The 14,249-nt window shown below is 44.6% G+C and overlaps 1 protein-coding gene across 2 annotated transcripts in view; it reads right to left on the bottom strand.

Moving 5' to 3' along the window:
- The window catches only part of LOC135906151 (ATP-binding cassette sub-family A member 2-like), a 256,013-nt gene that overhangs the window by 193,748 nt on the left and 48,016 nt on the right, over window positions 1-14,249 (bottom strand). For both annotated transcript variants that reach the window (XR_010565654.1, XM_065437385.1), the window contains exons 7-8: window positions 13,889-13,990; window positions 7,693-7,794 (exon numbers count right to left, since the gene is read on the bottom strand). Coding sequence is in view for 1 of the 2 variants with exons in the window: in XM_065437385.1 (XP_065293457.1) it covers window positions 7,693-7,794; window positions 13,889-13,990 (204 nt within the window). In the remaining variant the exon portion in view is untranslated. The remainder of the gene's footprint in view (window positions 1-7,692; window positions 7,795-13,888; window positions 13,991-14,249) is intronic.

Genomic DNA, 14,249 nt, shown 5'->3' with positions numbered 1-14,249 from the left:
CTTGGGATGTGAACCATGTGCTCTGTGTTGATGACGTTATTCTAATTTTGGGAACGTGCTTTTGTTTCAGTTCAATAAGCTTTCTTCGGATAGCGAGCCAGTTATCATTTGTATTGCGATAAGCCATGGTTTCCAAGAGCCACACAGAAAAATATGACAGCTCTGTAAGAATCGCGTCAATATTTGCACGGGAGTAATCGTAAATAGATTTCGTAAATAATGAAGTAAGCGTAATTTATCTTGAAACACCCACAGAAGCCAGTGTATTTAAATTACTATTACCTAAGGCCCCCACTAAATCTCGTTCTGCAGAAGTAAAATTCCATTAAATTGACATAAACCTTTTATTAGTTCATAACTAATTTACTGACTATTTTGCCTAATTCAGGCCAAAATCTGGCAGCATGCGACACTGCTAGTAACTCATCTGACGTGCTTGTTCAAAACTCCTACAAGCTTTTGGACATCTGGCAATGTGCCTAAGTGGCTGTTCTGCTGATTCGGTGGCCTCCCTACTTCCGCACTCTACCGCTGCCGACTCCCACACACTGTGCACTTGGTTGCGCACCACGTACAGTCATGCCAGAATGAAATGCAGTCAGCAGAGCGCATGGCTTGCAATACATGCTGTGCTGTCTAGTTACGGCTGCAATACTGCAATGAATGGCGTATGCACAGTCAAGGTGTTTGCACCATTGTGTCCTACTCTTATGTCTTTGGCAGTCACTCAGTTTATTGGCATTTCCAGAGCATGCTGGCAGGGCACTGCAAGCTTCTGATTTCATGCAATGTTCACTGCTGGATGCCTGCATAAAGAAAATGACTTCTTTATTTAGAAACATCTGCTGCATCCAGCGATGAGTATTGAATCAAATCAGAGGATTGCAGTACTCTACCAAAAAGCTCACAATGCATTAGGTCTAGTAATTGGCTTATCGGTGTATGCTTGTTGGAACATATATGGCTTGCTTTTAAAGAGGGAAGAGATAAGTACCAGATGCTTCTTTTTCCCATTTTTCAGCCAGCTATGCTCATTATTTTTACATTAATCCTGGATCCATGAAAACAACTGTACACTTGTCATCATACTGTCTGATGCACCTTTTTTTATAACGAGTCTTGCCTTTAGATTGACTTTTCAGGTGCTTAAATGTGGTTGTCCTCAGCGAGCCACAGTTCGCTCAGTCAGTAGACTCGTCACGGCACCCGCGGTGGCTGCAGTATCTATGCTACGTGGCAGACCGCAGCTACATGCCACTGTAATGCGTATGCGCAGTGTTTACTTTATGCACGACAGGACTTGAGTGCACGCATGCGTTCATATGGTCCAGTCTGGCCATGCTACGTGGTGCAGACCGGTTTCGTCCTGCACCAGCTTGACCAACGAATAGTAGCTACATCCAGCTTAGGCATTTTGAAGTGCTATCAACAGCTCAATACCAAGCAAAGTCTGCCAAGGCATCTAACCAGGAGCGGCCAACACATGCTGGCAAGTGTGCGTGTGGTCTGACCTCAAGTTCTGCATGGTTCGAGGCTAGCTGAGCATTGAAAACTAGTCAAAATTAGCAAGACTCAATGGCTATGACACCAATAAGCAGGGTGGACAAAGTTTAATTCCTATGTGGGTGTGAGCAAATGATAGTCAACTTCTTCCGGAAGTACGTAATTCTTACCGAATTTCAAAAGCAGATTTTTGCTTATAACTCAGCCTGTTTAATAAACTGCCTCAATAAATATACACAGTAACAGTAGGAAGAAGTGCACTGATCCAAATACCCTTCTAGATTGATGTCGGCTATGGGCCAACAGCAGCCGCATACGAGAATCTGCTATATTACAAAATAAAGCAACCCGAAAAGAGTCTGAAGCAGGCTTCTGTTGAAAACAGGGAGTCTGAGAAAAAGGCGACTTCATGCTCCGCTTGCAAGCTTCACGTGTCGTGCACAACTGCAAAATTTGGCTGAGAGATTCACAGCAGTGTATACTATCCACAGACTGTTTTTTTTTTTTTCCCCGCGAAGCCCGAGGGATGGCTCAGGACACCTTTAAAGAGTTGCCAACAGTGATCCAGAAAGTGCATGGTTTTTTTAAGACAGTAGATGTGGGGCTGCATATGAACTAAACACAAACAACACTTTAAAAGAAGAAAAATTAAGGTAACAGAAATTGTCATCCTTTCAAACCTGTACTTTTTTTCTGAACACTGCAACTGCAAAATTTTTTGCATTGTGTATAAAATTTAATGCATTAATGCACATTACACATTGAAATGTCAGTCACACACAATGCTGACAACAAAAACTGTCATCAATGAAACTTAATTTGAAATATTAGTTTGAAGAACACACTGAACATATATTTATGTGTAATTTAGAGTCATGTATTTATGTGTGTCCTCCTTTTGTTCTTTCCCGTTTTCTTTACGTCTATCTTACTGTAACTTTCCTTCCTTTGTCATGGCCATGGGACAGCTTAGATGTCCCATGAGAAGTGAGACAGTTACAATGCCAGCAATACTTCATTTCCTATATCCTTTTGTCTTTAATTGCTCTTATTACAACAAATTACTGCTACTACTACAACTGCGAATTCACTGCTTTTCTCTCTTCTGCCATGGCATTGCTTGCTTGGGCTCGCTCACCAAATCGGAAAGTATTACTAGCCAATGTGTCTTCACTTTTTTATTTGGGCCATAACGGATACACTCGTGCGCAGTGACTTATGTAGGCAGATTCTGTGCTATTATAACAGGCACGCTTCTTTTGGACAATACAATGAATGTTGTTACAGGCAAAAAAAGAAGAAAACTGTACATTAGACAGTGTTGCTCAAGAGTGGAGAAATTAGTGCAATTATCTTTTTTCTATATGATGACATTAATTTTTGACACTGTATGCTTTATAATTTTCTGAGAAAGTTTAGCTCACTGGAGACATATATTTTAGGGGACATTAATCCAGAATAACGTCCGACCCGATTTTGCACTTTTTATGCCTGATCAGTGCTGTTAGATATGGAGCTGTTTCCTGCGATTACTTCGAGTTCCCCAAACCACTTCGAGTCGCAGCACAGCTAATTGAGGAATGCCGAAGCAGGAAAGCACATTCCAGAGGAGCGGCCGAGCAAACAAGTTTAAGGCAACAAGTTCACGTGCCAACAAGTTCGTGCGCCGCCGGGATTAGCAGGTGGGCCTCCGACAATGGAGCATGAGTAGCCCTCCCCTTCTCCTCGTTAGAAGTGCATTGCCAGTCTGCGAGGCAAGACCGCAGAGAGCCGCCAGGTGCGACACCGCGACACGGGCGCCTACCATTGGCTGAAAGTGGCGTCATCGGAGCGGACTCTCCCATTGGTGAAACATGACGTGACTTACAGTGCTCGAAGGGTTTATAAGAAGCCTTCCAGAGAGACCTGAGCATTCTGGAACATTCCCTGATTCACCTCTCTCGAACTTCTTGCCGCGGGCCGCAGCGTCCGAGTTGCTGCCGGCCCGTAATGACTGTACGTCTGATACTTGTCGCTCACCTCGCTGTATAGAATGTAGAATAAAACACTCCCAAGTTTGGGTTTTCATTCCGCGAAGTCCGTTCCTCCAACCCCTACATCTGGTTGGCAGCGGTAGGATCGCCTCCGAATGCATCAGCTGGTGGCAGCGCTACGGATAAACCTTCGTCGAGAGAGATCCTAAGGAACCGGGAAGAGCGAAGAAGAGGGAGCCTTCGTCTGAAGAGGTCCGAAGAGACTGGGAGTAGCGAAGAAGGAGCGAGCCTTCGACCCAGGGAGTCCGGAGGAATCGGGAACAGCGGACAAATGAACCGGATGGCAGGGTGCTGCAACCGTAAGTGAGCGCGTGGTTTTTTTCCTTATGATTCGCCAGACTCAAAGGTTGTGTGTTCAATTTTGATAGTTCTGGGAATCGGGAGTTTGTTGCATTGTGTGTTTGCACAAATTAATAAGGAAAACAGTTCTAACCACCTGTCGGGGCAGCTGCCATGGATCTTAGAAGGTTGACGAGGTTAGACTTGCTGTTGGTGTGCGACGATTTGGGAGTTGAGGCGGACGAACGGATGGAAACGCCAGCTATCATAAAGGCGATTCAAGATAGTGGCAATGATGAGAAAAGCATTGAGCTTGCTTGGGAGGTGATACAGGAGCCACGGGAGCGGGAGCGTCGTGTACGTTTGCGAGAGCGTCGTGAAGTTAGGAGTAAGCGTCAGCGTGAAGAACGCGAGAATGAACGGAAGCATGAGCTTCAAGAACTTACTCTTAGGTGTGAGCTTCACGAACGTGAGAATCAACGTAAGCTTGAGCGTGAGCAAAAGTATGAGAGAGAGAAGGCAGCACTGATCAAAGAGATACAGCATTGTGATCAGTTATTGGCACAGAAACAACGGCTGTCTGAGAATTCTGTAGGTAGTACAGAGCGAAAGGATGAGGAAGCATCGAGCGGATTTTCGCCAGAAGCCAACGAAAAGAGTAGTGCCTGTGAGATTGGCTGCCGATTCATAAGTGAAGGGGAAAGGCTAGCCGCTAACGATGCCTTAGTGGCAATAGAGGCCGTTAAAGGCCAGAGTGAGAGCGACGAGGTGCTGTGCCAACAGATGACTGTGGAGACAGCTAGGCCAGCTGCGAACAAATTGGCACAGTTACCGCGTGTGTGCGTCGCTGGTAAGGTTAGCGAGGTTGCTAGCGAGGAAAAGGGTACTGTTGACGCGACAGACGCGAGCACCCATGTAGAGCCAGATCTGCGTGCAGAAGTGAAGTGCGAGCTGAGCAGTGCAGTTGAGGGTAATTCTCAGGATTGCGAGCTGCGTAGCTCAAGAGAATACAACTGCATTGTTCAGGGATCGGTGCGGCTCTCCGCCAGTCTAGATAGCCTAGATAGGGATGATTCCGTTGTTAATCATTCGGACTGTGCGCGTGAGACAGCGATCGATGCCGACGGGCTGTGTGCCGATGCACAGCATGAGCTGGGCAATGTAGTAGAGGGCAGTTCGCTAGAGTGCGAGTTGTCTTACTCAAGTAAAGCCTGCTGCATTGTGCCAGAGTCGGTTGGGCTGTCCGCCAGTCGAGGCAAAGTGAGAGTAGATTTAAATGTAAATCACTCAGACTGTACGGGTAAGAGACCGATCCGGGCCGACGAAATGTGTACCGGCCAGCACGAGGCACGAGGCGACATGAAAGCGAGTGCAAAGAGAAAGCGCCGTAAAAAGAAGCGCGGTAAAGACCTAAAGACGGTAATTAATGTAGCGCCGCCAAAAATGGCGAGAAACCCAAATGGGCAGAGCGCGAGGAAAAAGATGCGGTCGTCTCGGACGATGTTGACGCATCGAAAACGTTCAAGCCACCGGTCAAAGGGGGACCGCGAAGAATGTTCTGCACGGACGCGGACAAAGGGCACGGGGCAGTTAATCTCCTCGTCGTTCCGTAGTTCTTTTCATAGCTCAGCGTGCAGTTCGAAGAAACGCAAGGTGGCAGGACGAGACCAGGTGGGGAGTAGCGACGCGGTCAATCGAGTTTGTGTTGAAAGCAGGGCGCGAGGACGCAAATTGGCAGGAGACCGTAACGTCTTGGGGGAGCTGATAGTTAGTCAGCCCTTTTGTTGTCTCTCGGCAGCCAGAGTAGCTTTCAAGCCGCGACCACCGCGAGGACGGCTCAGAGTATGAGTCAGACATAAGCGTTTGGAAAGGGAGGCGAAGAGCCCTTCCGTAGAAATGGAGTGTCTTGTTTTTTTTTATTTTGAGCATCGGAAAGTTTTTCGCGATTTGAGACTAGGATTTCTTTCAATATGTAAACGTATGAGCTTTGTTTGTGTTTTCGTTCGAGAAGCTCGAGATTTGAAAGACGCGTTTTATGTAAACCTGTAGTCTCGCGAGATGTTCATTAATAAGTATATAGGCTTTCTTTTTTTGTGTGTATGTAAGTAACCTGAAGGTCAAGGTTATCGTCGAAAGGCCTATGGTAACGCGCGTGTGTTATTTAACCTTCTTTCTTTTTAAGTGTTGAATTTTCTCAGGTTAAGCGCGTAGATTTTCAGTGAGTGCATGATTTGCACGGAGAAGCGTTCTTAGTTCCATTAGCGCGTGTCCTGTGTGGACGGAAGGAAGCAGACTTTATGACTGGGTTGCTAGTGTGTGTGGAGGGCAGCCGTATTCTGACTTCTCTGATAAGTACGCGTGGAACGAATTATTAAAAGACGCATTATTTTAAGGGTTCTGCGGAGTGTGTAACTCCCGCGAGTTTAATTGTTCGTTTATGTCACGTGTCCTGTAGGACTTTCAGGGAAGAAACGTGAGTAAGCGTAAGTGAAAAGTTTGCCTACAACGCAAGTACGCGTTTTGTTTAGTGACCACAAGGCTAGTGCGCTTGTGATTACGTACTTGTGAGGTTGACCAGATTGTTCAGTGGCACCATTACGTGCGATAAGTATGCCACTGCGATAGATTGGAAACATGCTGTTCGTGTAGTTAGGTCACTTAAGTTATGTTCGGCTGTTTTCATTTGTTGTTTGCATCGTCGACGACCCTTTTGTTTTGCAACAACAATAGTACTCTGGTCTTGTCGGCATTCAAGGAGAAATGGATGGCTGTTTGGAGGGGTGGTTACAACTGTTTTGTCAAAATTGGGGAACTAAAAGATCAGGGTTGATTTTGACTCAGTAATAGCCTGGCGAGTCAGGGGTGAAGAGCCTGCGCTTACACGTGGGGCAGCGCTGTGTTGTTTGGTTTGTTTGACGTCTGTTCTCCAGGGCCAAGGATCCCGAAGTTCGTCAAACGAGGCTCGACCCCAGTACCCTGCAGCTTCTATCAGCGTTCCTCATGGCCAGCGAATTGAGTTCACCGGCCATTCAGAACTACCGGGGCGAGGACGAGCTGTTAGATATGGAGCTGTTTCCTGCGATTACTTCGAGTTCCCCAAACCACTTCGAGTCGCAGCACAGCTAATTGAGGAATGCCGAAGCAGGAAAGCACATTCCAGAGGAGCGGCCGAGCAAACAAGTTTAAGGCAACAAGTTCACGTGCCAACAAGTTCGTGCGCCGCCGGGATTAGCAGGTGGGCCTCCGACAATGGAGCATGAGTAGCCCTCCCCTTCTCCTCGTTAGAAGTGCATTGCCAGTCTGCGAGGCAAGACCGCAGAGAGCCGCCAGGTGCGACACCGCGACACGGGCGCCTACCATTGGCTGAAAGTGGCGTCATCAGAGCGGACTCTCCCATTGGTGAAACATGACGTGACTTACAGTGCTCGAAGGGTTTATAAGAAGCCTTCCAGAGAGACCTGAGCATTCTGGAACATTCCCTGATTCACCTCTCTCGAACTTCTTGCCGCGGGCCGCAGCGTCCGAGTTGCTGCCGGCCCGTAATGTCTGTACGAATGTTACTTGTCGCTCACCTCTCCTGTACATAATGTAGAATAAATCCTCCCAAGTTGTGGTTTTCATCCCGACGTCCGTCGTCTCAACCCCTACAGTGCACAGTTGAATTATTTTCTCATATTTAAGGTAGGTAAAACTAAGAACATTTGTCATTCCTGGATCCTTGGGGATTTATAGCTTAGGAAGCTAAATAAGTTACACAGCAACAATATTAAGAAAAAAATTTTTTTTTTGTTTTTGTTTCTCATCAAGTCGGATCATGGCAAATGGCAGTGAAATGATGAAATCTCGAATAAATGCAATAAAAATGTGTTTTCCTTACTGTATCAGCAAGTTTCTTGCGGTCTACTTGTCTTTTCAGCTCTGAAGACAACAGTGCTGTTTCACTACTTGTAAGGTTGCAGAAATGGATATGAAGATCAGCCTAGAAATGAGGAATGCAAGCATCCAGTCAGACAGCCACAGCGACACTAAGACTTTGGACGAAAACAAGGGTTCATTCCACAAAGGACTTGAAATAACTAAAGGAAAAACAAATGTAGTTTATAAAACCTTACATCAAATATTCATCAAAAGAAAAATTTTGTTTTGAAGTTGAATAAATGAGCACAGCTTTATAAACAGACACACATTTATTTTTCATACAGGTGCTGCTGATGACAAAAGAAGACAATGGATCATGAGAGCTGCTAAGAAATTAAACTTCCTTGATGCCAGGTTCTAAAAAAATTTTTTTCCATTACATTCTTGAACCAGAGAGAAGCATTTTGATTCAAACACACATCAAACACATTTTTTCAAGTTTACTGGCTCAGTAGGAAAAAAAGTGCTTTTTTTTTCACAGACAAATTATTTGTTCTGCTGCTGCACAATGCAAGCCAGAATGAGACAAGGGTTCCTAAATGCAACAATTAAGGATAACTGTTTCTGGGTCATTAAACACTCTGGGAAAAAAGTCTTCAAACCATTTCATATTTTTACATAATTACTTTATTTATAAAGACATCTTAAGATCTTGTTTTTCATTATAATGTACTGTACTGAAGTTCAAAGGCAAGGTGCCCAAAAAACACACGGGTAGAAATAGTGTACACCTTGACATGATCTGCCCATGTTGGGTACTTTCACTTTCAGTTTTCGGGAGAGGATATTCTGCTGGCAGCGGGCAGAATCATTCTAAATAAATTTTGCCAGCAGTTAGTCCCCATTGACTGGTTTCGGTTAGGCCATGAGGGAAGTGAGAATTTGTGCATGTACAGTGCTCACGGAATGAAACGCGTCAATTTAGGGCTAAGTAATGCGCATACTTTCGTTTCAACTGGTTGCAGTTCGTGTCACATCGACGTAATTCTGGCGCGTACACTGACATCAGAGTCCTCGTCACCTTTGGTGACCGAATTCCTAGCGACATGACATGGTGCTCTCGCGTACTTTGCACATAAGTAGGGTTCTACTGAATGCTCCGTGTCCCATTTCATTCCGTGAGCACTGTACTATGTAAACTTATCATTATTTACCATACTTTGGCAGCACCTTAAGGACACCAAAAGGGGCAAGAGGCAAAGCTAGAACCAGGACTGGTGCAAAGGCCACTTCCTGCTGAAAGTATATAAGATCGTTTGTCTGCAAACACTCCTGGCATGCTCTGGAGTCAGCCCTCAACCCACAGACTGTCCTGGTTCCAGCTTTGATCCCCTCACTCCCCCTTAAGCTATGGAACTCCTGTGCCGCCCACTTTATTATAATCTTAGGTGTTCAACTGAGGCCTCCACTTGCCTATATTATCTGACTCTGCCAGCATTAGTGACTTGATCATGGCTAAGCAATGAGGACAAACTGCCAGCAAAATTTATTGCGAGTGACTACGCCGGTTGCTAGTAGAATATCCACTCCCTTCATTTTTAAAAAATGTTGTATTAAATAATTTCTATTCAATATGTAATAGTAAAATTCCCCTGAAACAAGCTCTGACAATATGTTTTAACTTGGCTTTAATTACTATGCAGAACAATGGAAATAACAATGAGCCTTTTCACAGAAAACTAAACACGTGCATGTTGATAACCTTGAAATGTCACAACAGTGGCTACAAACAGCAAATACGCAACTGGATCCTACACAGAAGTTCAAGTTTGTATACAGGTCACGGTTGTCAAGTCTCTTATTCTTCCTGTCATATTATGGCAAACATTAAAGAGGCATGAAGGTCATGAAAACTTTTTTTTATTTTTCAACATATGTTGCTTAAATTTTTGTGTGCAGATATATTGTAGAATGTCGATTTCAAACATGTATTTAGATTTCAAATATCTCAATTGGAAGAAAATATATGACAGAATACAATAGTCCTAAGTACGTCCTTTCTTACGGGCCTTTGTAGTAATTTCTCATTAAAATAAAGTGTTTTTAAGAATATGCAGACATTTCCAGAGGCCCAGTGCACATTATAAAGCTAAGCAAATACCAATAAAGTAATTGTGATTATCACACATAAATACCAAAGTTGGGAAGAAAAAATAATGTGGCTTGCAAGAAATGCACTGCAACAGGATAGCTAAGAGTAAGCATGCATGTTCCTGGATGTTCAAACACTGCAAGTTAGTACTTGGATGTTTGTATCTGTACTTTAGCCAAAGTTATGAAATTCTAAAGTTGCATGCAGCTTTACAAATGTGAATTCTTGTTGGTGATTTCTACAGGATTTCAAAATATTTCAGTGTTCTAAGACACTATATCATAGTTTTTTTTTGCACTCTCTGACTAGCCTGCCCAGGGAAAAAAAGAATGACGATAATTGAATGAGTAGAAGGGACACAGTGCTGATCCCAACATTTGAGACTTTAAAAAAGGGTATACTTGAGAGAAAAAAAAAAAACCCGAAAAGAATACTGGGAAAATATAAACTTCAAGCTTAAAAATCTGGAAATAATAATTACAGTATAATTAAAAGCACTAAATTCTTCCACTGATCTAGATATTAGGCACACGTATGGGCACCCTGCAATGAAGTTTGGTTGCACATGTTGCGCCACCTAGCAGCGCCGGTGAGCACCTGCGAGTAGGCCCTCACCACCATTTCACCATTGCCCGTACTGCGCTCAGGCCCGCTTGGAAGCCTCCTTTTCCAATTTTTTCAATTGATTCACCACGGCCTCTCGGCAGCACATCCATGAGAAGCGTAAACCATAAGAATAAGCGCAGATACTGCTGCGTTAAGGATTGTCACAACCGCAAAGGGGGCGTAGGCATCAAACTGTACCGGTTCCCTTCGAAACCGTGGAAAGCAACCCAGCAGCTCAAGTGGACCGTCGCAGTTCATGTTGCTATTGCGAATTTTCGTTAAACGAACTAAGACATAAATGCAAGAAGAAGGAAAAAGAAAGAACCAGCAGCAGCATCCGTAAAAACATACACTAAAGCGACAACTGCATAAAAATGCGTGAACTGGTTCCCACTGTTGTAAATAGGTTTAATAGTCGTTTAGCTTTGCTCACTCCAAAACAAACACGCAGTGGCTGTTACGTGTCAAATCTAGCTTCGTAAGCGCTCCGTCCTGGAGCTTTGTACGCACTGTGCTTTTTTGTTGTGCATTAATAAGTCAACATGCAGCTTCTTTCTGTACCAAAACCAAGACGCAACTGCTGGAACCGGGCTCATTCATGCCGATATTTTCACACGCTTAAAATAACCGAACTAAAGTTGGAGTGCACCACAGCACACGTTGAGTATTCGCAACTGATCATTTTTCTCGCGCACGCTAGCACACATTTGTTCAGTCTTCGCATTGCTTAGTCTCAGCCGATTGCTCACTATTATGTTTCAGCGGTGATGACCTCCGACATTCGAGCACAAACGACAATACCAAAATACGCCCGAGGCACTTTGTCAAGGGAGAAAAAAAGCACTTACCTGCCAATTGGCCCAAACCTCAACAATTGTGAGGTGCAAGGCACGCTCCAACTAATAAAGCAACAAATGACAGTTGAGAAACGTCTATGGCTATATTTGCTCACTTAAGTGGCATAAAATAATGATTTGTTAACTTCCTTTGAGTTCAACGTCGGAAGCATGCTTGCTTTGTTGTGACAAACACTTTGCCACCCGCGGTGATTGCTTAGTGGCTATGGTGTTAGGCTGCTAAGCACAAGGTCGCGGGATCAAATCTCGGCTGCAGTGGCTGCACTTCGATGGTGACGAAATGCCAAAACACCCATGTACTAAAAGGTAGGTGCACATTAAAAAACCTAGGTGGTCCAAATTATTCCAGATTCCCCCCCTACAGCGTGCCTCATAATCAGATCGCGGTTCTGGCACGTAAAAGCCCATAATTTATTTAGATTAACTTAAGCACTTCGCAGCGATGTCCGCGCTGTTTACTTCTGTGACACGAAATTAATGGTTATAGTCGTAAAGTTGGCATCCTTTCTCAAGTGTCGGTGGCTGAAAATGGGCCTCGATGTTTTTTATTGCCTTAAAACCACAATTTAGAACGACTGACATGTTCCAAGCAAGCACTGCAAAAGCACGCCTGCATAGAAGTGGCGCCTTGGTGTTTCACAGAACTGACACGGTGGCGCTGACGGCCGAGTCGATCGCTGCGTCGCCTGACCACTGAAGGTAGCCCATAGGCTCCTAACAGAATCTGGAATGCACCAGCACGAACCTGCGTACTTGCGAGAGGCACGGTAATCGGCATCGGCACATCATCTGTGGCCTCCAAAGTAAACCTACACGCGGGGATAGTGGGGAGTGGTTAGCTTCGCTGCTGCATTATTACCGATGCGGTATGAGATTGCGCGATGCAGTGACTTATCTCCGGCACGATCTTGTCGGCTCGTCTGAATCTTGGTATAACCACCTCCCATTTCAAGCCGTAGGAAGCAGATACGGCTTGCGCTTCGTTTTTTGCGGACGTGTGTTCGGTTCCAAATGTTTTTTTAGAGAGGGTTGATTTGCCGCTTACATTCGTAAAACAATGAACAAAGAAACGGTGTATCAGCGGTTTTCGAAGTGACCCACTGCCAGGCCTAGCAGAAAAGCTCGTTTGCTAGGCTTAGCTGCCATAGCAACAGCCAGTCAGAAGGCGCCTCTCAGTGTGTTCACGCAGTGAGCCAATAGGAGGGCCACGTGCATCGCAAGCTTCATCAGACCAGCCCCTGATTGTTTTACATTCTCGCTTTTTCTATGCAGTCATTGTTGGCAAGGATGAAGGAACTGAAAGGAGGCACTTTCAGCTTTCAAACGATACCAAGCAAGATGGCAGCGCTCAGCGGCGGGAAAGACGAGAAATAGCTCTGTGAGCTCCGGTGTTTCTGTGCGATTTTGGCGTCATTTCTCGCCGTCCGCAGTGACAAAATAATTTTCTTTTGAACACTAGGGTACGTTTTGAGGCAAATTGTTTTGATACGGTGTAGATTAGGCATTGCAGATGCCGAAACAAGTAGTTCCGAAAAATCAATATTTCTTTTTTTCGATTTTCAATTTTTAAGACCCGCATCCCCCCTTAAGCTGTGGTATAGCTCACATGCAAAACCACAATACCCAGAACACTATGGCTGCTTAGAAGCAACAGCATTTCATCTTATTATCAACAAAAACTTTAAACTAATTGTCAGTGCATTATTGAAATGACATTCTATCTAAAAAGTTATCACAACATAAAGTTGGCCCTGAGACTAAGGTCCCTTATACCCCACCAACCACAGTACAAAGCAGCAAATGGTGACAAAGCCTTCTTGTCTCCCCAAAAATGTGAAGTGAAACAGAGAGAGAGGAGAAGGATAAATGAAAGGCATGGAGGTTAACCATGACTGAGCCTGGTTGACTACCTAGCACTGGGGGAATGGGAAAGGGGAGGAAAATATTAACAGAAGAAGAGAAAGTTCACTGTTGATATGACCAACATAGTGACAGTTCTCTGCTCTATATCACAGATGGTCACTCAGTCTGGTAGCCTTTAGAAATTGCAGTAGCGCTCTTGTAGCTTTTGCAGCTGCGATGTGAAGCCATGCTCCACAGATCTTGCGAAAGGTGAAAGGTGAGTTGTGCGGAGGTCAAGTCTTTCGTATTCAAAGGACAGGAGATGTTCTATAATCTCCTCGACACTACAGCAATGGCGACAGGAAAAGTTAAATTATGCACTGGCAAGATAATATGCAGTGCAAAATGAGGTTCAATAACCAACATGTTGACTGTTCAACCCACTTTTGTTGATACTGCCAGAAGCATTGCTACCAACTTTTTGATGTTTCATTTACTGCTAACTGAAAAACAGGAGTAGCTGTAGGGCCAACACAAGTATTGATACCATAGCACTGAAACCCATTCAGTCCCAAAGACTTGTCATCAGATTAGAATGAACAGCAATACTCAAAAAGATCCACAGCGCAAGTGAGAACGAAGTTGAAGAATGAAGTTGCAATTCGTACAGTGCTTGGCAGTTAGCATGCTCAGAAGAAGACTTACAAGTACACCACAAGTTATATAAGAAAGCTAATTAGGTAGTGTTCAATACTTACAAAACTTTCTGTTGTGGCTGAAGCATTCAACATGAGCACATTAGGCATTTCATGGTATTCACAGAATGATGCTCTCAGAACTTCTGGTGACAGCAGCAATGCCTGAAAATAAAATAGCCACAATAGATATATGCACCTGCACTAACAAATTGACAACAATTCACAAAAAAAATTGAGAAAAGCATCATGTCTGGCTTTAGCGAGGTGGTACCAGCACCTAAGTCACAGCTGTCAATTACGTGGCTGCAGAGGGGCCAGTGCGCCCGCCGAACATTCCTTGGGAGGGGGTCATCGGACCCCCCCTCCCCCTTCACACAGGGAAAATTCCTTTTCTGCAAAGAAAGGACTGCCGCACGAAAAA

This window comes from Dermacentor albipictus, chromosome 1 (genome assembly GCF_038994185.2).
Source record: "Dermacentor albipictus isolate Rhodes 1998 colony chromosome 1, USDA_Dalb.pri_finalv2, whole genome shotgun sequence".
NCBI lineage: Eukaryota > Metazoa > Arthropoda > Arachnida > Ixodida > Ixodidae > Dermacentor > Dermacentor albipictus.
The sequence above is the reverse complement of the archived record's forward strand: the minus strand, read 5'-3'. Positions and strand labels throughout refer to the sequence as shown.